The sequence below is a fragment of the Phyllobates terribilis genome, unplaced genomic scaffold, assembly GCF_046119375.1.
Source record: "Phyllobates terribilis strain yellow unplaced genomic scaffold, ASM4611937v1 Scaffold_7__3_contigs__length_470593459, whole genome shotgun sequence".
NCBI lineage: Eukaryota > Metazoa > Chordata > Amphibia > Anura > Dendrobatidae > Phyllobates > Phyllobates terribilis.
Window position 1 is genome coordinate 226135842 of NW_027362767.1, and position 24071 is coordinate 226159912.

A 24071-nucleotide genomic window follows, 5' to 3' on the forward strand; every position below is an offset into this window, starting at 1 on the left:
TACCTACAGACTACTCTGGATGTCCTGTATGAAGCGCATGTGTTTTTTTTTTTTTTCTTATATTGCCACCATAGTTTAAAATTACCATGTACAGCAATGCTGCTAAGTATCTCAGTATATAGTACAAGCAATCAAAGGTTAAAATTCCCTCGGAATGAAAAATAAGTGAAAAGTAATAATAAAGGTTTTAAAATGATAAAATGCTTGAATAGTTCCTTAACCCATACAAAATAATAAAAAATAAATTTTAGTTAATTAACCATAAATAAACTAAAAAATACTAGACTTTTAATCTTTCAGGAACAACTCCCCACCCCCCCCCCCCCCAAAAAAAAAAAAAAAAAATAGAGCTAGAGATAATGATCTCTAAGATTGTACCAATTACAACTGTGAAAAAAAAACTCTCAACGCTCTATTGATGGATGGGGGAATGAAGTTATTGATCTCACAAAATGGCAAAACTTTTTTTTTTTAAGAACACTTTTTTTGAAGCTCCCCTAATGGTCCCTTGAAATTGTGTTTTATACCTTTTATTGGGTTAATCTGTCCCAACTCATTACACACTGCTTGCATATCCTAGAATAATGGTCGCCTATTTACTCCCAGACAATGACTCCTTTTGGAGCAAGTCTTCCTTTTATTCTGGGGAGTAATCGGGTGTTCCTTTTTACAAGCGGTGCCTCTGTTATTAATTTGTCCGGTAATTAATGGGATTACTCTGTGCATTACTCCTGAGTCCCTTTTTAGCTCTTCCGCTGAACTTCGTACTGTTCACGTTACGGCTGAATGACAGACACCAACGATGACACCTAAGTTACTAAAAATGTAGCCACAGGCATCCTTACAGCAGCGCCCCATAATGCATCGGACTGGCCGTCACATACAGCTGGAGGGGAGGAAGGAGGGTGAACTCTTTAAAAAGTTTCACTGCTAGGAGGAAAAAGCTTTTTGACAGGTCCCTGAGGCAACGATTTTAACCCTTTTGAGTACCTAGAAAAGAAAAAATGTTAACTGTATGCTCAGTAAGGTGGAGGGCTCCAATGTGAGACCACTTTCTAAAAATAAATAAAATAAACTATATAAAAAAAATGATATTGTAAAATCTAAATATAATTATTCAACGTGCAAGATGGCATGACATGTTGCCACCAAGGTTTTAAAGGGGTTGTCCACTTCTTAGATAATGATGACATCCCACTGATCAGCTGTCCTCAGCCCAGGCTGGGTGTAGAATGTGTAAGGAGCCTCAACAGCTCCACATGCTTTGTAGTGGCCATTCTCAGGTACTACTGCTGATGTGCAGCATTTGAGCGGCGCCTGTTTGGAGCTGTTGATCTCGTAACACTGTTTACAGCGCTAAGAATGGCAGGACTTGAAAAAGTTAATTGATGCTAACCTAACTTCTATACTAAGGTCATAAGGCACAATAACTTTACAAACGTGAGCTCTTAAATGTCACAGAAGTTTTGATGGCAATTCCTTGCCCTTCAAGGCATGTTCAAAATCAATTGCTGATTAGCCCAGTGCAATTCCTACATTAGAAATGAGCAGCTACAACCGATTCCTGAAGTGGGATGACATGACAACGCTCCAACACTCATAGATTGAAAACCATGAAATTGGAAGCACTCAATAGAACCAGTGTGAAGCCTATTATAAATAGACCTAGTGCTAATCCTGACAGTGAGAACATACGCAATCTCCAACTTTAATGTACTGTTAATTGTATTAAAAAAAAAAGCCATTTTTATTGGGGGAGGGGTTATGAAAGAGCATAAAATATCACATTTACATTCTTTGCCTGAAATCTGTCCCTAAATCCTGACCAAATCCAGTTTGTGAACATAAAAAATATTTGGCCATAACAAAGCAATCTGCTGAAGTCTGAAAGTATGAAGCAAGTCCTTTTGCAGAGTACTCTGCTAGATAAAGGACTTTCATTTTTAATGAAGACTTTTTGGAAACTTGCTTAACTTTTTGTGTTTAGGAGGCAAATTAACAGTAAAATCTGGTTGATGGCATTCGTAGGCCTTAACTAGTTTTAAAGTTCCCCACTGCGGGTTCACCCCCCCCTCTACTGTGGCTTCACCCCCCCTCTACCGTGGCTTCACCTCCTCCCCCCCCCTACCGTGGCTTCACCCCCCCCTACCGTGGCTTCACCTTCCCCCCCCCTCCCTCTACTGTGGCTTCACCTTCCCCCCCCCCCTCTACTGTGGCTTCACCTTTCCCCCCCCTCTACTGTGGCTTCACCTCCCCCCCGCTCTACTGTGGCTTCACCTCCCCCCCCTCTACTGTGGCTTCACCTCCCCCCCCCCTCTACTGTGGCTTCACCTTCCCCCCCCCCCCCTCTACTGTGGCTTCACCTTCCCCCCCCCTCTACTGTGGCTTCACCTTCCCCCCCCCCCCCTCTACTGTGGCTTCACCTTTTCCCCCCTCTCTACTGTGGCTTCACCTTCCACCCCCCCCTCTACTGTGGCTTTACCCTCCCCCCCCCCTCTACCGTGGCTTCACCCCCCCCCCCCACCGTGGCTTCATCTTTCTCCCACCCCCTCTACCGTGGCTTCACATGCCCCCCCCTCTACAGTGGCTTCACCTCCCCCCCCCCCCCCCACCGTGGCTTCATCTTTCTCCCACCCCCTCTACCGTGGCTTCACATGCCCCCCCCTCTACAGTGGCTTCACCTTCCCCCCCCCCCCCCCCACCGTGGCTTCATCTTTCTCCCACCCCCTCTACCGTGGCTTCACCCCCCTCCCCTATCGTGTTTAATTATATGTTAAAAATAAGAATCAGTTTGGGTCTCAACAACTGTGTGGTCTACATCTGATATATAGGTTTTTGTTTCATATTGATCCAGAAGAAAGTGAGATTAATATTTAATTTTGGGCAGTGAACTTAAGCCTTTTTTCTTATGATTATAGACTTGGCTGGAGTTGGGCAATAAACAGAGGGCTACAGCAGCGACAGGGATGAATGATAAGAGCTCCCGATCACATTCTGTTTTCACACTGTCCGTGACACAAACAATGGTAAGACGGCATGGACATATGTAAAGCATACAGGCGAAGAACAATGTGCATTTAAATTTTGCTTAAGGCAAGCTTTATCTTTTTTTTTTCTCTAGAGAGAAATTTTAGAAGGTGAAGTTCACGACCACACGAGGACCAGCAGAGTAAACCTGGTAGACTTAGCAGGGAGTGAGCGCTGCAATTCTGCACAAACCACTGGCATTAGATTAAAGGTAGGTGTAAGCTTTAAAAATTCTAGATGCAAGGGAAAGTAGAATCAGACATTTGTGGTTTTTTTTTTTTATAATCTTTTTTTTCTGCCTGTGGACACTTGGTCAGCAATAAAAAAAAAAAATAATAAAATCATCCCGCGCAGGAGACTAAAATGGGTACATGTTCTATCCGTAAAAACTACTGATAAAATGCATATTAGAAAATCTGATCTGACCTGTGAAGGGGGTCCTTGATGTGAGAATAGGTTAAACTTACTAATACACTTCTATCATGAGGACTCTCCCAATTTCAAAGCTGGTCAGCTCCACGTGTGTGTGTGTGTTCTTTTTGTTAATGAGCCACTTGAAGCGCTCCTCCCATCAGTTTTTATCCTCTTAATATGTTGCAATTTCTCATTTTGCTTTTCTACCCAGTAAATTTTTCCCTGGCGATGCAAAAAAAATGCATTTTTTTAGTGTGTGACAGCAGCCAAACATAGAAAAAAGATAAATCTGGTATCTCTGTAATCGCACCGACTTGAAGAATAAAGTTGTTTAATTATTTATACTGCACGAGGAACGGTGTAAAAAATAAATGGAACTAATTATTGACCTGCTATTTTGTTCATTCTGCCTCCCAAACATTTCTGTAATCACGTATTTCAGAGCTACACGGAAAACCAGGAGTAAGCGCTCAGCGTAGAGCACAGGATAAATGCGATCCAAAAAAGCAAGTCTCCACTCAGCTCTGTCATCTAAACGGAAATATAGGGGCTTCCACGTTACTGGTAGCACAAAGGCTCTGGAACAGTGAAATGGCTCCAAAAAAATCCAGCGACTTCTGCGCTTCCAAATCCAAATGCCCCATAGTATGCCTAAACCACATTTAGCATCCACAAGTTGGGCAGTTACAGATGCGTGTCTCCAGAAGTACAGGCACTACAATAACAGATTTGCAATTTTTGCTCAGCAAAATCCATTGCTACTTATTTATGGAAGACACCCATGGAGTCAAATTATCACTGCACCTGTAGAGAAATTCCCAGAGGGGTGTAATTTCCAAAATGGGGTCACTTCACTGCCCTATGGTATAAAATTCTGTGACACACCCATGGTGTCAACATGCTCACTGCACCCTTAAATTCATTGAGAGGTGTCGTTTTGTAAAATAAGGTCAATTATAGCAGGGGGGGTTCTACTGTTTTGGTACCTCAGGGGCTCTGCCAATGTGACATGGCACTGTCAAACAATTCCAGGAACATCTGAACTCCAATATGGCCATTCTTCCCTTCTGAGCTTTGAACTGTGCCTCAAAAGTAGTTTTTGACCACCTATGGGGTAGCAGTGTACTCGGGAGAAGTTGCGTAACAAATTGTATTGTTCATTTTCTCCTATTATCCCTTTTTGAAAATTTAAAAACCAAAGCAACATTTTAGTGGAAAAATTAATTTTACTTTGACTCAGCCCAATGTTATACAATTCTGTCAATCACCTGAGGCTTAAAATGCTCACTACATCCCTAGATGAATTCCTCCAAGAAGTGTAGTTTCCAAAATGGTATCACTTGTGGGGTTATCTGCTGTTTCGGCATGTCATGGGCTCTTCAAATGTGACATGTCATTCGCAATGTCGCAGCCAAAATTGCTCTCCAGAATTCAATTGGCGCTGCGTCCCCTTCCAAGCCCTGCCGGGCGCCCAAACATTAGTTTTACACCACATATGGGGCATCTGTGTACTCAGGAGAAATTGCACAACAAATTTCAATGGCCCATTTTCCCCCCTTAACCTTGTGAAAATGAAAAATTTGGGGCCGAATCAATACTTTTGCGGGGAAAAAATGTTCCATTTTGATTGCTCAACGTTCTAAAATTCTGTAAAGCCCCTTTTGGTTTATGGTGCTCACCACAGCTCTAAACTCCTTGAGGGATGTAGTATCCAAAATGGAATCTCGTGTGAGGGTTTTCCTCTTTTTAGGCACATCAGAAGCTCTGCAAACACGACAAAGCGTCTGCTATCTATTCCAGCCAATTTTGCACTCCAAAAGTCAAATGGTGCTCGTTCCCTTCCGAGCCTTGCCGTGCGCCCTAACAGTAGTTTTCCACTACATATTGGGTATCGACTTACTCAGGAGAGCTTGTGCAAGAAAAGGTGTCCATTTTCTCCTGTTACTCTTGTGAAAATGCCAAATTTGTGGCTAAAGCAACGTTTTTTTTGTGGGGGAAAAGTTTTTATTAAAAAAAATTTTTTTTTCTTGTATATTGCTCTTGATTCCTGTGAAGCAACTGAAGGGTTAATACACTTATTGGATGCAGTTTAAGGTGTGCAGTTTTTAAAATGGTGTCACTTTTGGGTTTTTTGGTGTCATATAGGTCCCTCAGTAATTTCAAATGTGATTGTAAATGTAAATTTTTTTTGGAAAATAAGAAATTACTGCTTAACTTTCTTAACCCTTCTAACTTCCTAACAACAAAAAAAATTGTTTAAAGGACACTGATGTAAGGTGGACATGTGGTAAATATCTAACTATTTTGTGTGATATATAATTTTTATGCCTTTAAATCAAAATTGTTAAGTTTGCAAATTGTAACAATTTTTTTATTTTTTTGTACATTTTTGCCAAAATTCTGATGTTTTCACAAACTCAAAAAAAAAAAAAAAAAAAATCTACATCTATTTTACCACTACCATAAAGTACAATGTGTCACGAAAAACATTCTAAGAAGCACAGATACATTGAAGCGTTTGAGTTAATACCTAATAAAGTGACACTGGTCAGAATTGTAAAATTTTTCTGGTCAGAAAGGTGAAAATGGGCTCGAGGTGAAGGGGTTAAACAACTTTTTATGTGGCTGAACAGCTTCACTAGAACTCAGGCCTAGATGTAGTGGGTACTTGTAAAGATCTGAGGTTGTGGGTTGTAGGTAATCACCTAGGCAGGTTAACAATGCAACAATATTTTATTGACCACAGCCATGGTAATAAAGCAATTCCAGGTAAATTGCCAAAATACAGATCTCTGTCCTGTAGTTCCACTGGCTTTGTATAAGGCCGTACTCACTGTCTCCCAACTTTTGGTTGGCCCACAGATTTTGTATCTCCAGCCAGTATAGTCTGTAGCCACAGTCCATGATCCGCTAGACGGCAGATAAGACGATGAAAGCACAGGTATCCAGTAGCAGCAGTCCTCTTAAAGTTTAAATCCAAACGACCTAATCCATAATGGTAACATGTTTATCAATCCATCCTTCCAAGTCCACGGTCTCAATCCTCTTCCTTCAATCCTTCCACACAACTCTGACTAAAACAGGTCAGAAGTGATCACCCTCCCCCTTAAGCATTTACTGTTAGCTAAAAACAATGAAGAATATTCTAGAAGCCTTCATCTGAGACTACATGTAAGACCCCCTGTGGTGACAGCTCCACTGTGTCTACAATCTACACACATAATGAGATTATTGGCTGTTGGAACAATGGTTAGATACTCCGGAGATACAGATTAGTGGAATGCTGGACATTTTACAAGTGAATCTAGTGCACATACTGACAAGTTAGCAAAACTATATATAAAACATAACAAGTAAATCACTAATAAAACACAATAATATTGACATAAATGGTGGTCCGTGCTGGAAAAGTATCAGCCTTTAAGTTGGCAGCTCCTCACATGGGTATACCCACCCAAACTTGATGACGAAACAGCCAACTCCCACCCAAATCCTTAACCTCTTTTCTGATGACCTCACGTACAAAACAATTTTGCATCACTTGTCTAAAAAATGTTAAATTCTGTGGCCGAAGCTTGTAATTTTTGCATCACTTCCATGTTGTGACAGTCTGTAAATTAAAATGTAAGCATCTTGTTCTTGGGGACTTAAGAAAAATGTAAGATTTTGGTTGGAAAAATTTATCGCATTTTTATATAGACAGCTCTCGACTGAGAACTTTGCCCCAGCGGCCTCTCTGGATAATCTGAGACTTCCATAGTTGTTCACCTAATAAATCAAGTTTTCCCTGTTGCCCAATTTTTAATTTTCTCACTAATTTAGTGAGAGTAAAACATCTGTTTTGTGTCAAACAGACGTAATTATTCTTGTATGTTCATTTACGCATTGAAGTCTAAATAATTTTGAGTATTAAAGGTGTTTTATGGGATGTACTTTTTTTCTTTTTTTTTTTTTCTTTTCATTAATCACCTTGGGCAATCCTATAACATTTTATAATATATCCCTGCTAAAAAATCCTGTATGGGTATGTGACCATCTAGAAGCTTCCAGTTTCTTCCTAGATCATGTACCGTACATACAAAATATGATCTATCCTGGCCTGAATCCACATTCAATATCTGTCACTGATAATGACACCCATGTTGAAGCCGGGAAATTTTGTACTGGGCCGTAACACTGCGCACAGTGCACACCACTAGTGCAAGGGTTGGTCGAAAATGTTTGGAGTTTACTCTAAAGTGCCAAAAAGTTTAAATGCAAGTAAAAGATAAAAAGGCAAAAAACCTGTGCATGTATATGATTAGAACAATGTAATTAGAGTTGCTAAAGTTAACTATAATCTACTAATATTTTGTGAATACCAAATAAACCGGAGTCTCGGCACAAAATGACTGTTCAAACCAAGCACAGGGGCACCCTTTGTGTTATCAAGCAGTTGAGGGCACTTTCCCACCTACTTATTGTTGGTATATGCAACAGTTGTGGACTTTTGTTTGTGTGAAGGAGGACTTTATGCTGATCTGACAGTAGATGGCGATGTTGTGTAAAGCTTCCTTGTTTACTGTATTGTAAAAAGAAAAGTCTCTCGTTTTTTTCTGTTTTCTTCTTGCTTCCTGGTGCAGTACTGTGACTGCGTTTTTTTAATTTTTTTTTTACCTCATGTTCTGAGAGGTAAAAGCTTATCCCATGTAATCTGCTCTGTGAAGTTTCTACTGCAACTGTGGGTATCCAGAAGCTGTGCAACACTTATTACCCATCTATCGACACCCCTCTACCTTGGTTGACAGCTTCGGCTTTACAGGAGGCTGTGATGGATGAAAACAAATAGGTGGGAAGGTGCCTGGTAACTGGTTACACCAAAGGTGCACTGAACAGACTCCCTTTTAAGATGTAGGAATAGTATAGATTGTGGATGGTGACAGTTGCGTTTCAGAACTTGTCCTACTGGCTAAAACACAAGACCAAACGGGGTCTCCAATGGTGAACCCAGCTACGAAGCAGTTTGTCCATCGTATGTTCCATTGATACCCAGCTGGCCACACTTTAGGGGGAGCAATAAGGGCAATAATGTCCGAGGACAAGGCACTTTTTGTTGCACTTTTTCAAGTGGCAGGACACCTTTTTCTAAGTCAATCAGCGGGCTAGTCACTACTAAGGTACTTGAATCTGACTGTCCTTTCCATCTCGGCCATCCACTAACAGATTCCTTGGATTATAAACCACCCTTCCCACTAATGTGAAGAAGTTAACGGGGTTGTCAGAGAAGTGACCTTTTTTGTTTAATGTAATTTCTGTGGTTTTTTTTTTTTTTTTTGGCGGGGGTGTATGGCTCACAGGGTAATGATGCAGGACAGACCAAAGATCCACCCCTGAGGATTCTCTAGAAGCGTATGCTTTAAAAAAAAAAAAAAAATCCTGAATATTCATAAGAACAGCGGGGAATAAAATGGCAAAATTTGGCCATTTTTGATTTGGTGATGGATCCTCGTGAAAAAACTCCTTTTTAGGCTATGTTCACACATCATTTTTTTTTTTTGCGTCAGAAATCTGCAGCAAAACGTTTGTTCAGTATTTTTCTTGCAGTTTTGCTGCGTTGTTTGATGCATTTTTTCAGCGTTTTTTCACTGTCCTTCGGTCTCCATTTATGCATGTATATAAAGTTCTGTGAAAAAAAAAACAAAAACAAAAAAACCCCATTCTATTTTGCCATCAAAAACGCTGATCCAAATTTTGCTGCGTTTTTATTTTTTTTCACCACCCATTACTTCCAATAGGTGAAAAAAAACGCTGAAAGAAGTGACATGCTCTATTTTCCAAAAAAGGCTGCAAGGCACAAAATGCGCAGCCAAAAAAATTCTGGAATCTCAGACTTTGCTGGTACTGCAATAGGCAGCTGAAAAATTAAATAGAAATCTGCAGCAAAAAAAATGCTGAAAAAAAACATGGTGTGAACATAGCCTAAAGGTGATGGACTACGACTTGTCCATAGTGCTGTTGATGTCGTGGTCTATAATTAACTCCATCCTTCTGTTTGCTATTTTAGGTATAGCAATCTAATAATCCTCACTATTTAATGACAGCGGTGTACTTTGCCATTTTTGTAATTTTTTTTTTTGCTGACATTATTTCCCTGGTCTTACAGGAAGGCGCCAGCATCAATAAGTCGCTGCTTACATTGGGCAAAGTGATATCTGCTCTAGCAGAGATGTCCGATGTCCACAAGAGAAGCTTTATCCCCTACAGAGAGTCTCTGCTCACTTGGTAAGTCATCTGCAGCCTCAGCACATGTATTCGGCACCTCGGCTTTCTGATTCTGGACAGAGGTGAAAATGCATCTTGATCCCCCTCGGGTCATTTTCCCATATGAACTGCAATAGAGCCTCCAAATGACAATGTGAAATCAGCAATTGGGTGGTCTTCTAAATATTTTTTTTTTTTTATTTATTTATTTTTTTTAAACCACGTTCACTGGATGCTAAAACTGCTATTATTCTCCAGGTCATTACGAGTTTGAAGATGCCAAACATGTATCGGTTCTTTTTTTTATTTCAGTGGTGGAAAAAAAAAAAAAAAAAAAAAAAAAGCCCTTTTTTTTTGGGATCTGGTGCTGAGCTGACAATTTAATTGATACCATTTTGGGGTAGATCCGGTGCTTATTTATTTTTTATTGAAATGCTGCGACCAAAAACACGTTATTCTGGCGTTTCGAATTTTTTTTCTCATTACGCAGTTTGTTGATCGGATTAATTATTATTTTTTTTATATTGATTGGGTTATTCTGAGCGTGGCGATACCAAATGTGTTGTTTTTTTGTTTTTTTTCGAATGGACGAAAAGAGGTGGCTTTTATACTTTTGTGTGTACAGTATAGACCAAAAGTTTGGACACACCTTCTCATTTCAAGATCTTTCTGTATTTTCATGACTATGAAAATTGTACATTCACACTGAAGGCATCAAAACTATGAATTAACACATGTGGAATTATATACTTAACAAAAAAGTGTGAAACAACTGAAAATATGTCTTATATTCTAGGTTCTTCAAAGTAGCCACTTTTTGCTTTGATGACTGCTTTGCACACTCTTGGCATTCTCTTGATGAGCTTCAAGAGGTAGTCACCGGAAATGGTTTTCACTTCACAGGTGTGCCCTGTCAGGTTTAATAAGTGGGATTTCTTGCCTTATAAATGGGGTTGGGACCATCAGTTGTGTTGTGCAGAAGTCTGGTGGATACACAGCTGATAGTCCTACTGAATAGACTGTTAGAATTTGTATTATGGCAAGAAGAAAGCGGCTAAGTAAAGAAAAACGAGTGGCCATCATTACTTTAAGAAATGAAGGTCAGTCAGTCTGAAAAATTGGGCAAACTTTGAAAGTGTCCCCAAGTGCAGTTGCAAAAACCATCAAGCGCTACAAAGAAGCTGGCTCACATGAGGACCGCCCCAAGAAAGGAAGACCAAGAGTCACCTCTGCTTCTGAGGATAAGTTTATCCGAGTCACCAGCCTCAGAAATCGCAGGTTAACAGCAGCTCAGATTAGAGACCAGGTCAATGCCACACAGAGTTCTAGCAACAGACCTATCTCTACAACAACTGTTAAGAGGAGACTTTGTGCAGCAGGCCTTCATGGTAAAATAGCTGCTAGGAAACCACTGCTAAGGACAGGCAACCAGCAGAAGAGACTTGTTTGGGCTAAAGAACACAAGGAATGGACATTAGACCAGTGGGAATCTGTGCTTTGGTCTGATGAGTCCAAATTTGAGATCTTTGGTTCCAACCACCGTGTCTTTGTGCGACGCAGAAAAGGTGAATGGATGGACTCTACATGCCTGGTTCCCACTGTGAAGCATGGAGGAGGAGGTGTGATGGTGTGGGGGGGCTTTGCTGGTGACACTGTGGGGGATTTATTCAAAATTGAAGGCATACTGAACCAGCATGGCTACCACAGCATCTTGCAGCGGCATGCTATTCCATCCGGTTTGCGTTTAGTTGGACCATTTATTTTTCAACAGGACAATGACCCCAAACACACCTCCAGGCTGTGTAAGGGCTATTTGACCAAGGAGAGTAGTGGGGTGCTACACCAGATGACCTGGCCTCCAGTCACCAGACCTGAACCCAATCGAGATGGTTTGGGCTGAGCTGGACCGCAGAGTGAAGGCAAAAGGGCCAACAAGTGCTAAGCATCTCTGAGAACTCCTTCAAGATAGTTGGAAGACCATTTCCGGTGACTACCTCTTGAAGCTCATCAAGAGAATGCCAAGAGTGTGCAAAGCAGTCATCAAAGCAAAAGGTGGCTACTTTGAAGAACCTAGAATATAAGACATATTTTCAGTTGTTTCACACTTTTTTGTTAAGTATATAATTCCACATGTGTTAATTCATAGTTTTGATGCCTTCAGTGTGAATGTACAATTTTCATAGTCATGAAAATACAGAAAGATCTTTAAATGAGAAGGTGTGTCCAAACTTTTGGTCTGTACTGTATATGTTTAAAAACTTTACTTCTTGCATGCTTCAATATTCTCCACGGGTGACTCAAAGCTGCGATTATCTGATCACCTCTGCTACACACCGGGGATGAGCAGATCACCTGTATGTAGCAGAAATGCTCACTTGCTAGGAGCGCCGACCGATAGTCAGTGCTCATAACAATCTGGCAATGACAACTGCAGGGGTCTCCTGCAGACCCCAGATTGTCATGCCAACCCATTGGCGACCCACGATCATGTGACAGGGTCGCTGATAAGCGGAGCAAACTACTTGCTTCCCGGAAGCTTCAGTTAAATGCCGCTGTCAGAGATTGACAGCGGTATGTAGCTAGTTAACAGCCGTGGTGGATCGCAATTCCACCCGCAGCTGTTGCGGGCACATGTCAGCTGTATAGATCAGCTGTCATGTTCCCGGAAAGGTGCAGGCTCAGCGCCAGAGCCCTCACTAAACGGGGTTATGACGTGTCGTACTATTATGACACACATCATAAAGAGGTTAAATCCTTCCCCAATATGGTGACTTTCCTGTTTTGTGCTTTTTGTATAGTTTTTTTTTTTTTTAATAAAATGGCAAAATTTGCTGACAGATTATATGTAATCCAAGAGCAGCATGATGTAGGGACAGAGACCCTGATTCCAGCAGTGTAATTTATTGGGCTGTGTTGCACTTTTCAATGCAATCAGTGTTTATCAGCAGGGGATTATCACTACAGGACTAGGTGTCTTGTGCCTCCTAGTCCAACCACTCCCCCAGCACTGATTAGCAGCTTTCTGTCAATATACAGTGTACACAGAAAGCTGCCACTCAGTTCTGTGGGTTGGGGTTATATACAGAAAACAGCCAATCAGTGGTGTGGGCGGGGTTATACACAGCTCAGCATTCTGAGCTCTGTTAGATCTGCAGCAGAGAAAATGGGGATTCTCGCAACTGCTGCACCTAAAAAAGTGATCTATCTCTGGAATCGGGTTCTCCGCCCTACATCATGCTGCTTTGTTAAAAAGCAAAAACCTGACAGATTCCCTTTTAATGGTGTAGAAGAAATGCAATAGGAAATACTTATATTTATATATTTTCCAGGACTTGTAATGTGTTAATTTTTTGGTCAATGTAGCTGTAATAAGGACTAGTTTTTGGCGTGGCTAGCTTTTTTTTTTTTTTTTTTTTTTTTTAATTTCTCGTTATGCTGCTTATGATTCGTGGGTAATTTTATACCTTGATAGACTGGACTCTTATCGACAATACGATGCCAAATAAATGGGATGAGAACATGTTTTTATTCACAACTTTGCTGTGATTGGCATACCTTTTACTTAAACAGGTCTCTAAAATTGGTCATCAAAGACCTAAGTCCATCAAGTTCCACCTTTAGCCCTAAATTCTCTATCGCTAGCTTATCTACACCCCAAATTGCCATTTGTTGTGAGAAAAGCATCTGGCCCTTTTACAAATGTGGTTTTACAAATGTGGTTTTAATGTGCCATTACTACCTCTTGGGCATTCCACATCTGACTGCTCTAACTGTAAAGAATCCTTTCCTATTTTGCTGCCGGAGTTGCCTTTCCCCCGCTTGTAATGAAAATTATCTGGTCCTTGGAAAAAATAAATCATGTGTCAGTCCTTTTTGAATTGACCACACAAGTAAACGAAATCATATCTGAAGCTTTTTCTTCTAAGCTAAAGAAGTCCAACTTTTCTAACCTCACTATAGGAGAGACCTTTCATCCATGTAATGATCTACTTAATAACAAACTATAACTTTCCAATATCCTTTTTAAAATGTGGAGCCCAAAACTGGATCCCATAGTTTGGATGTGCGATTAAATACTACGGTTTCATTTTTTTTCTGTTCTCCAAGGCTCCTAAAGGAGAGTTTGGGAGGAAATTCCAAGACTGCCATGATTGCTACCATCAGTCCCGCGTCTGTGCACCTGGAGGAGAGTCTTAGTACTCTACGATACGCTACTCAAGCCAGGAACATCATCAACGTGGCCAGAGTCAACGAAGACTCCAATGCTGCTCTGATTAGAGGTACGTACATTAGTTGTTTGCAAAAAAAACAAAAAAACTATAATCCTTTATCCCCGATTATCTTCAGCATCACATTTTATGTATTTTTCTGCACTTTGCACTCTTCAGAGCTAAAATCTGAGATTGAAAAACTCAAGGCCGCTCAGCAGTGTGTGCAGGGGGTCGATCACTCAGTGTACGAGGCAAGTTTACAGGAGATATGTTCTCTGAGAGAGCGTTTGTCCTCTCAAGAGAGACAGCTGACGGAGACCCAGAAGTAAGTAGAATCAATAGAATCTTTTACATTCCAAACGATTGCTTTCTCCTTTTGCTTTTTTTCTTACTTTTTTTGTTCCTTTTTTTTTTTGCTTTCTTGAGCAGTGACTGTTGTAACCATTCTTGGTTCATTTCTGGAAATTCTCCTGTTAAGTATGACGCGCCCCCTGGGCAGTGCGGGGGGAACCCGGAACCGGGCCTTGTTGGATGCTGGGGGTTGTAGTCACCGTGGCGGCGACCCGGTCCATGACCCATGGCGGTCAAACCAGTAGCAAGTCTGTGTATAGGTTTATATAGTCCGACTACGCCACCTGTGGATTGCGGTTATGGAGAACCGCCACTGCGGAGCAGTCCACTGAAGCTGGTGATATGCGCAGCAAGTGTAGTATAACTCCCCACAGGAAGAGTGTAGCTTCAGGGCAGCGCAGGTGAATGATGGTGGTGGTTGGGTACGGGAGCAGTAGTAACGACTCAGAGTCTTGGCAGTGCAGTTCAGGGCCTTTACTGATGGCAATTAAGGTCCCGCTGGGAGTACTGGCTAGCAGTGGAGGCCTGGCTGGTCTGAGAGCAAACTAAGAGTTCTGCTGGCCAGGTGAAGTTGTAGGCCTGCCGTTCTGACTGTACTCCTTCTGGCTACCCTGCTGTAGTCATGTGGTAGCCCACGTCCCTGAGTGTACCGTGTGGTGCTCACCCGTATGACTGGCGACTTGGGCCCTTGGTATTCCTCGCTCCTCTGTGGTGGTACCGGTCCCCTTCGTGTGGCTGAGCCTCCAGGCTTCCTATGGCCAGAGGACCTGAAATCCCCTGCCGTGCGGTTTCTGCTGCTGGGCGTATAATCCCCACAGCCTCGGACTCCGGTGTCCGGTTCGTGGTGTCTCCAGCCAGGACGAGCTCTAATCGCTCCCGTCCCTGGCTCTCTGCTCCTGTCTTGCCTACAGGGCTCCTTGCTTTGCTGCTCTGTCCCTGTCTCTGGAACTACTACTTAACCCCGCCCCAGATCCAGTTTATAAAGGGCAGGATCCTCCCCTTTCTGGTCTGGGGCAGGAGGTGATGTATGTAAAGCACTCCTGACCAGGAAACTCCTGCCTGCTCTCAGACATGGTATTGCTACCACTGTGGCAACCAGAGCCCCCTGTGGTGCCACAAGTACATGGCTGGGTCTGCTGTTTTTGGTCTCCCGTTATGTTTATTACTAGGTCTGCTGTTTTTGGCCCTACGGATGGTGCTATAATAATGACCTAGATTACGCTCATAATAAGGAGCATAACCACCAATAAATGTTATTTCTAGCCAAATGCATGTGGGCAATCAATTAGACTGCTCTTCCCGGTCAAAATTGACAACATCATTAACAAGTTCATATTTACCAAAGTGACTTGGATTATTTACCAAATTAGAGTAAATTTGACTATAAACGTACAGTCTTCAGGAATACTTTTCCAATTTTATTGCAATAATATAAGAAATTCTTTTAATTTGAGTACTATATTTGTAGCTTTAACGGCTCGTTCAAATAAGTGAATAATCTGTTCATTTGCACCACAGACCATACATGGAATCCTTATAACCAGTGTTCTAGTACAAATGGCCGATTTTCTGCTTTTGGGTGGGGGGGGGGGGGACACACAAATTGCCAATTCAGAGAGGAAGAGTACTTGAACTTTCATAGCATCTATTGGAATTACCCTTATACTCCAGTCAGTTACAGGACTTTTGTGAAGCCAAATCAGATCTCTTGCTTTGCACTGAGGAGGGGCAACACCCTGAAACACGAATCTGCAAAGTGAGATTCTGGTTTGGCTTTTATACAAAGTCATATGACAAGGGTCGACATTGACTTTTAAGATTGCTACTTCCAATAGGTGGCATTATGTGTGTGGGGGGGGGGGACTGCATGGGGCATTATGTGGGTAGGGGGACAGCCTGCAAGAAGTGAAATCTTCGGCATTGTACTCTCTGCCTCTCAAAGACCTGGCCCTACCAGGGTTACTGAAAAACATACTTCTTGATGTAATGGATTAGAAAGATACCAATTATGTTCAACTTTAATTTTATGAATACAAAAATTGAATTGCTAAAGTCAGATGTTTTTGGCATTTACTAACTGGAATGGTAACATTTGATTTCAGATCTTGGGAAGAAAAACTTAATCTTGCCAAATATCAAAAAATGGAAGAAGCTAAAGAACTGCAGGTACATCCAATTGTCACTCTACAGATGTTATTTCTTCTCTAGAGTTTTCTTTTTGTTTAAATTTTATTTCCTTTTTATTTTTGTTTTGAAACCAGAAAGCCGGAGTTTGCTTTAAAGTTGACAACCGGCTTCCCAACCTGGTGAATCTGAATGAGGATCCTCAACTGTCTGAAGTGCTTTTATACCTAATAAAGGAGGGTCAGACAAAAGTGGGCAAGCAGCACCCAGTTTCTGATCATGAGATCCAGCTGGCAGGTGCCCTAATTGCCATTGACCACTGGTATGTACAGGTCACTGCAATAATCCAATACTTAATTTTTTTTGTAGCTTAATAGTTGTCATGTCCCATGACTTGGAAATCGTACAGTATTCTGTTTCACTGCTATGCAAAAAAGGTTTACCCCCTTTTTTTAGAAGATTGTCCTTCCTTTCTGTAGCCTAGCTCTGATGTCAGTAATCCTCCCTTCTTCCTCAGATAGTGTCAGCCCTGTTACCTGTTCATATCTATACATCTTTTCTTTATAATCGTCTTTTTACCTACTGTAATTGTGCATATCTACAAGAATTTAGCTTTAAAATAAACCTTTGTCTGTAATCTTCATACGTGCCTCTGCAGTCGAGTCAAGCTATCTGATGAAATCTCTGTGTGAGTACTGGTACATAGATATTCATAGAAACGGTCTCTCAAGATCCCCACACTGACAGCCTAGTTATGGAGTCAGAATAATACTTGTAGAATGTTTGAATGTACAGCGTTATATATTATCTACTAACTAATGTAACGGTTTCACAGCATAAAAATCAAGACCTGGTAAAGAAATGTCTAAGTACCATTGTCTCTTCTAATGTTTATCCACAGCATCATCAATAATGAATATGGCAAAGTAACTCTGATTCCAATGCTTGGAGCTGAAACGTTTGTTAATGGAAACTTGGTTCAAGACTCGGTGGTTTTACATCATGTAAGCATTAGACTCATGCCAAAACTTGCCTGTGAGCTTAAATCTTGAGATTATGATGCTGATATTGATTATTTGTTCTTATATTTATTCATTTTTTTATTTCATTTTAACACGACCAGTCAATAGATCAATAACTTGAATGGTAGCTTAATGGGAGCCTGTCAGTCAATTCACACTGCCATACCATGGGCAGCAGGGATCTGTCTGCCTTGATTGCAGCTGTTTTTGTCCAAAATGCTCTGTGGTTTCAGCAAAAACAGTTTAAAGGGCCAGCCAGCGTCTCCCCACCCTGCTCCTGTTGACTGACTAGTCTCTTCCATTCATGTGCATTGGGAGAGACCTGTCAATCACCTGGTGCAGTGTTGGGATGAGCCAAGCAGGGGCGGCGTCCAACTAGTTTCTATTCCTGCAGTCTGGCCGGTTCATCAAACTATTAGTCAAACGCATCAGCGTTTAACTCCTTCACAAAATGTCGTGTCCTCGACTTTGATGCGGGCTCCGGCGCTGAGCCCCCTCATCTTTCCCCACGCGTGACAGCTGATTTAATCAGATTTCATTTGCCTTTAATAGCCACAGGTGGATTGGAACTCCAATTAATGACAGCGGGATTTAACACGTGCCAGCCAGCAGGAAGCGTGTCACAAATGCCAATCTTTAGCACCCCTGTCACGTGATCGGGGGGGGGGGGGGGGTTGAGTGCTGATGGGTTTTCATGACAGCTTAGGGTCTGCAGAAGACCACCATGCTTGTCATTGTGAATCTTCTATGAATGCAGGCTTGTGGCCGGCGTTCATAGATCGCAATTTTTGCTATACACAGCAGTACGTATAGCACAGGCGATCGGACGATCGCAGCTTCAAGTCTCCTGAGAGGACTAAAGTAAGAAGTGTAAAAAAGTTTTGAAAAATATAAAATCACCCCCCCCCCCTTTTGCCCCATTGAAAATTAAACGAATAAAAAAATACACATTTGGAATCTTCAGAAATGTTCGATCTATCATAATATAAAGTAAATTAATCTGGTCGGTGAACGGCGTAACGACAAAAATCAAAACAGAATTTTTTATTTTTTTTTCTTCCGCCACAACATTGAAATAACAGGCGATCAAAACATTGTATCTACCCAAAAATGATATCAATAAAAACATCAGCTTAGGGCATAAAAAATAAGCCCTCACCCAGCCCCAGATCTCGAAAAATTTGAACATTACTGGTCTTGGAAAATGGCGACACATGCAAAAACTTTTATTCATACAAAGTTTGGATTTTTTTTTTTTTTCACCACTTAAATAAAAAATAAACTAGACATGTTTGCCATCTTCGTTCTCGTACTGACCTGAAGAATCCTATTGCTAGATCAGTTTTACCATATACTGTATAGTGAACATGGTAATTAAAAATCCCAAATAACAATTGTGGAATTCCACTTTTTTTGCAATTTTACCTCACTAGGAATTTTTTTTCCCGTTTTCCAATATACTATATAATAATAATTTTTATTTATATAGCGCCAACATATTCCGCAGCACTTTACAATTAAACGGGGACATGTACAGACAATAAACTGTCTCACCTTGTATTGAATTTAACAGTTACATAAGGAGTGAGGTCCCTACTTGCAAGCTTACAATCTACAAGGAAATGGGGGGACACAATAGGTGGAAAGTGCTTGTTATTTCAGGTCTGGCAATTACTATATGGTAAAATCAATAGTGTCATTCAAAATAAAAACTCATGTTGCAAAAAACCAAGCCTCATATGGCTATATTGCTGGAAAAAAAAAAATAAATAAAAGCTCTTGGAATTTGTGGTTGCAAAAATACTAAAAAAAAATTCTCGCCTGCAAGAACAGTAAATAACAGAAGGAAAGTGTGTGTATTATAGTATGTAAAGAATTAATTTTTTTTCTTAGTGACTATCTGTAAACAGGACTGCCATTATCTGTATGTATTTAGGTTATTTGCGCACTGGTCTTAAGACGTTTGCTCTGAATTATGAGAACCTTATTTGTAACCCTGCATTGATCAGGCTAAATTCTTATGTTTTAGGGTGACAGGGTAATTCTAGGGGGAAATCATTACTTCCGGTTCAACCACCCCACACAAGTTCAGAGTAATCGCCGGACTGTGTGCTTGGAAAGCGGAGGCCAAGAACGGCTCAGGGACTTTGAATTTGCAAAGTGTGAACTCATTGATGCCCAGAGGCAGAGGTAAGGGTTGTACCCTTGCAGTCAAATTTGTTGTACCCTTGCAGTCAAATTTGTTCAAACATTTTAAATCTGGTGTTTTTAAAGCATTTAAGATAATACTGTTATAGCAGCTAAACTAATTTCTCACTCCAAAACCCTACATAGACATGGTTACAGGGGTATCTCCACTTTAATAAGTAATTGATTTGATGTGCCTTCAATTAGCAGGGATGTCAAACTCCAAAAACAGAGGGCCGAAATGAAAAACTTGGACAAAGTCTCAGGCCAACCAGTCTACAGTATAATGGACTTCAGATAGTCCTCCATACAGAATAATGGACCTCACAGAGTCCTCCATACAGAATAATGGACCTCACAGTGTCCTCCATACAGAATAATGGACCTCACAGTGTCCTCCATACAGAATAATGGACCTCACAGTGTCCTCCATACAGAATAATGGACCTCAGTGTCCTCCATACAGAATAATGGGCCTCACAGTGTCCTCCATACAGAATAATGGGCCTCACAGTGTCCTCCATACAGAATAATGGGCCACAGTGTCCTCCATACAGAATAATGGGCCTCAGTGTCCTCCATACAGAATAATGGGCCTCAGTGTCCTCCATACAGAATAATGGGCCTCAGTGTCCTCCATACAGAATAATGGGCCTCAGTGTCCTCCATACAGAATAATGGGCCTCAGTGTCCTCCATACAGAATAATGGGCCTCAGTGTCCTCCATACAGAATAATGGGCCTCAGTGTCCTCCATACAGAATAATGGGCCTCAGTGTCCTCCATACAGAATAATGGGCCTCAGTGTCCTCCATACAGAATAATGGGCCTCAGTGTCCTCCATACAGAATAATGGGCCTCACTGAGTCCTCCATACAGAATAATGGGCCTCACTGTGTCCTCCATACAGAATAATGGGCCTCACTGTGTCCTCCATACAGAATAATGGGCCTCACTGTGTCCTCCATACAGAATAATGGGCCTCACTGTGTCCTCCATACAGAATAATGGGCCTCACTGTGTCCTCCATACAGAATAATGGGCCTCACTGTGTCCTCCATACAGAATAATGGGCCTCACTGTGTCCTCCATACAGAATAATGGGCCTCACAGTGTCCTCCATACAGAATAATGGGCCTCACAGTGTCCTCCATACAGAATAATGGGCCTCACAGTGTCTTCCATACAGAATAATGGGCCTCACAGTGATCAGTCGGTTAATAAAGTATTTTGCAATTTAAGGAAATTTTACTTTTTGGCAATGGATAATTTATTGCAATATATTTGTTTTTTGTTTTTCTTTCCCCCTTCTCCCATAACGGCACCGCCTGAGAGGGTATCCGCCCATGAAGGACAGGAAACCTACTAAATAAAAGGGCGGTACCTCTCCTCTGCATCAGTTTGGTTTCCTGTCCTTGAGGGAACCCACAAGTAAGCAGTAAGCCTTGGACTTACACCCTCCAGACTTGGGTATGTGGACGAGGATGACTTCCGGGCTAGAGATGCACTGTTGGCCAGGAGGACAGCGTGTGCAGCGGCATGCAAGTGGAGACCTCTTGGTAAGTCTCCTGCTGACATGAGGTCCTGGGTCTGTGCACTCTTGGGCTTGCTGGCATGCCCTGTGCTGAGTGCGCTGGGACTTGCTGCTGGTAGCTGCGCACGTGCAAGGTGCGCTGGTGAAAGGAGTCAAGTGACGAACCTGCCGGAAAGCAATGGCTGCCCCGGTCTGTGCACGTGCAGAGCGCATGAAGGATTATCTATCGCACCCTGATGACACAGCGTGCTGGAAAGTGCACAGCACACTGGAAATGAGTCTAACCTGGTAAATCTGGGGGAAAGGCTGGACGGAAGAGGTGTAGAGTGATGTCCTTCAAACATATATAATGGGGATGGTCACAAGATGGCAATGCCTGCACTATCTTAATCTCCAGAATGGATCAGGAGCAGCAGACACCGCAGCAGCGCCACAGTCAGGGATGCAGTAGTGGCAGCAAGACCAGCCAGAGAAACCAAGCAGGTCATGAGTTCACCAACTCCAGAGGATAATTGTCGTGAATTGATCCAACCTCCATCTCCGGTACCCTAGACTGAACGACAGAGTGGCGAGTGATATTCATGAAAGTTCAGTGTCAAATAGGTCCCTTTCTCTGTTTTCTTTACTAGGAAAAGCCCATGAAGTGTAGCGCCAAGCAAAATTAAAAATAAAGAATATGCCCTGTGCGAGGATAATCTACCCAGCACATAAATGAAAAGACTCTGCCCTGGTTCAATTCTGAAGAACACCCCCCCCCCCCCCTCCCAGCTTTGCCATGGACTTATAATCCCTAATCAGAGGTTAGTCCCTTAGATCTTTGATTAAGCAGGAAAGAGGAAAAGGGGGGGGGGGTGGAAACCAAAGCGGCAGGTATCTGATTCAGATAAATCAGTAATATTAGAGGATAGGGAGGAATCTGACTCTTCTGCCTCCTCCTCTTCCTCTTCAGATAGTGATATGGGGAGTAGAATGTGTTTTCTGGCTGAAGACCTACAAATTGGTTAAAGCCGTCTGAACAACCATGGGCATATCAGATGCTAAAACCCCTAGAACAGTCCAGGACATTCTGCTCAGGGGATTGGAACAAAAGAGGCCCACATTTCCCATCAATGTGAAAATTAAAATGCTCATTGATAACAAATGGAAGAAACCTGAACAAGGGGCCACTACCATTATCAAAAAGGAGATTCCCATTTGATGAAGGAACTGACATGTGGGGTGAAACCATTAAGATTGATGTGGCAGTGCCAAAATCATCCAAAAAATGCACCCTGCCTTTTGAAGATCTGGGCACTCTTAAGGATCCCCTGGATAAAAAGCGGAAATATAGCTGACGCAGACATGGGAGTCCTCAGCGGGGGCATTGAAGCGAGCACTTGCAGCAACTTGCACGGCCAGATCAATGATTTTGGTTGCAGCAATTAGAGGATTAAGTTAAAAACAACACTCGTAGAGAGAAAATCCTGGCCAATCTCCCACTAATGCAAGGACCTGCTGCCTTCCTTGTAGATGCTTAGTCGAACTTGTTGAGATTGGCAGCCAGGTCAGCGAATCTATCGAATGTTGCCTGTAGAGCATTATGGCTCAAAAGCTGGCTGGGAGACGTCCAGTCCAAAACCAAGCTATGCTCGATCCCATGCAAAGGAGAATTTCTCTTTAAACGAGCACTTGACGATATACTGGATAAAGCGACAAAAAGAAGGGATTTCCCAGTGTGTCCATGCCGCAGTATAAAAGTTCCTTTCATAAGAGGTATATCCTAAACAAGTCCCCCAGAGAGTAGGGGAAATGGAAGGAAAGGAAGTAAAGTGGAGGCTTCATTTTGTGGCCCTTCCTCTGAGAGTAGAAAGTAATGGGCTTCCCCAGAAGGGAGGAAGACTGTCCCTCTTCCTGCTTGCCTGGGAGAAGATTACTTCCAGCATTTGGATTCTGGGAATAATACGGTCAGGACTAGAACTGGAGTTCAGGTCTGTCCCTTGGAAAACCTTCAGGATGACATCTCCCAGAGGTTTGAGGGGACAAGTAGGCCTGGAAATGGTGGTATTAAGGCTAAACAAGTTCTAACGGAGGTACCAGTGAAGGAGGAAGGGATTCTATTCTCCTCTATTCCTAAAAAAAATAAAAATAAAAAAACCCCCACAGATGGCTCCCTCAGGACCATGGTCAACCGGAAGGGGCTGAACAAATTTCTGGTTTACAGGATCTTCCAGATGGATTCCATAAAATCATCTGCCTTAAAAATGCTGTTTCCAGGATTTGTGTGCTGGACTTGAAGGACTCTTATTACTCGTATTACCACATCCCAATCCATGTGAAAGATGAACGATTCCTGAGTGGCTATATATATATTATGCAAATCAGGCATTTTCAGTACAGAGCCCTACCCTTTGGCCCATTTATGGCCCCAAGGATATTTACAAAAATCATTCAGGAAGTCGCAGCGCATCTTCGGGAACAGGATACCCTAGTAATCCTGTACTTCGACGATTTTTTGGTGGTAGGCAGGTCAGTAGAGTACTGCAATTTTCAAGTCAGAAGACAGATGTCAGACTCAGAACCAGTCTGACCAAGTAAGGATGATGAATGAAGAAATCAAGACTGGAGCGACAGAGTTCAGTCTTTCTTAGGGCTTATCTTAAACTCAAAAGAGCAGACTTTTCTTCTACCGGAAGGAAAGGAGGACAAAGTTGTGACCTTAGTCTCAGCAGCAGTCACAAAACCAGTTTTGATGAACCGAAGAAAGGCAATGTCCCTACTAGGGACAATGACTTCCTGTATTCCAGCAGTCCAGTGGGCTCAGATACACTCCAGACATTTTCAACAGGACATTCTAGAAGCAGAGAAAAGACTCAAGGTCTGTTTAGAAGGAAAGAACACTTTCCCCAGTGACTATCAATTCCATCACGTGGTGGTTGAAATTAAAGAACCTGTCACAGGGAGTCCCTTGGTCTCATCAGATCAG

At 42.0% G+C, this 24071-nt stretch overlaps 1 protein-coding gene across 1 annotated transcript in view; it reads left to right on the forward strand.

Annotated features, from left to right (window-relative positions):
- LOC141155469 (kinesin-like protein KIF14) overlaps positions 1-24071 on the forward strand; it is a 96064-nt gene that overhangs the window by 22880 nt on the left and 49113 nt on the right. Inside the window, exons 7-15 of the mRNA XM_073642335.1 lie at positions 2919-3026; positions 3122-3238; positions 9584-9702; positions 13789-13961; positions 14070-14217; positions 16346-16409; positions 16505-16689; positions 17269-17371; positions 19419-19579. Coding sequence (XP_073498436.1) covers positions 2919-3026; positions 3122-3238; positions 9584-9702; positions 13789-13961; positions 14070-14217; positions 16346-16409; positions 16505-16689; positions 17269-17371; positions 19419-19579 — 1178 coding nt within the window. The remainder of the gene's footprint in view (positions 1-2918; positions 3027-3121; positions 3239-9583; positions 9703-13788; positions 13962-14069; positions 14218-16345; positions 16410-16504; positions 16690-17268; positions 17372-19418; positions 19580-24071) is intronic.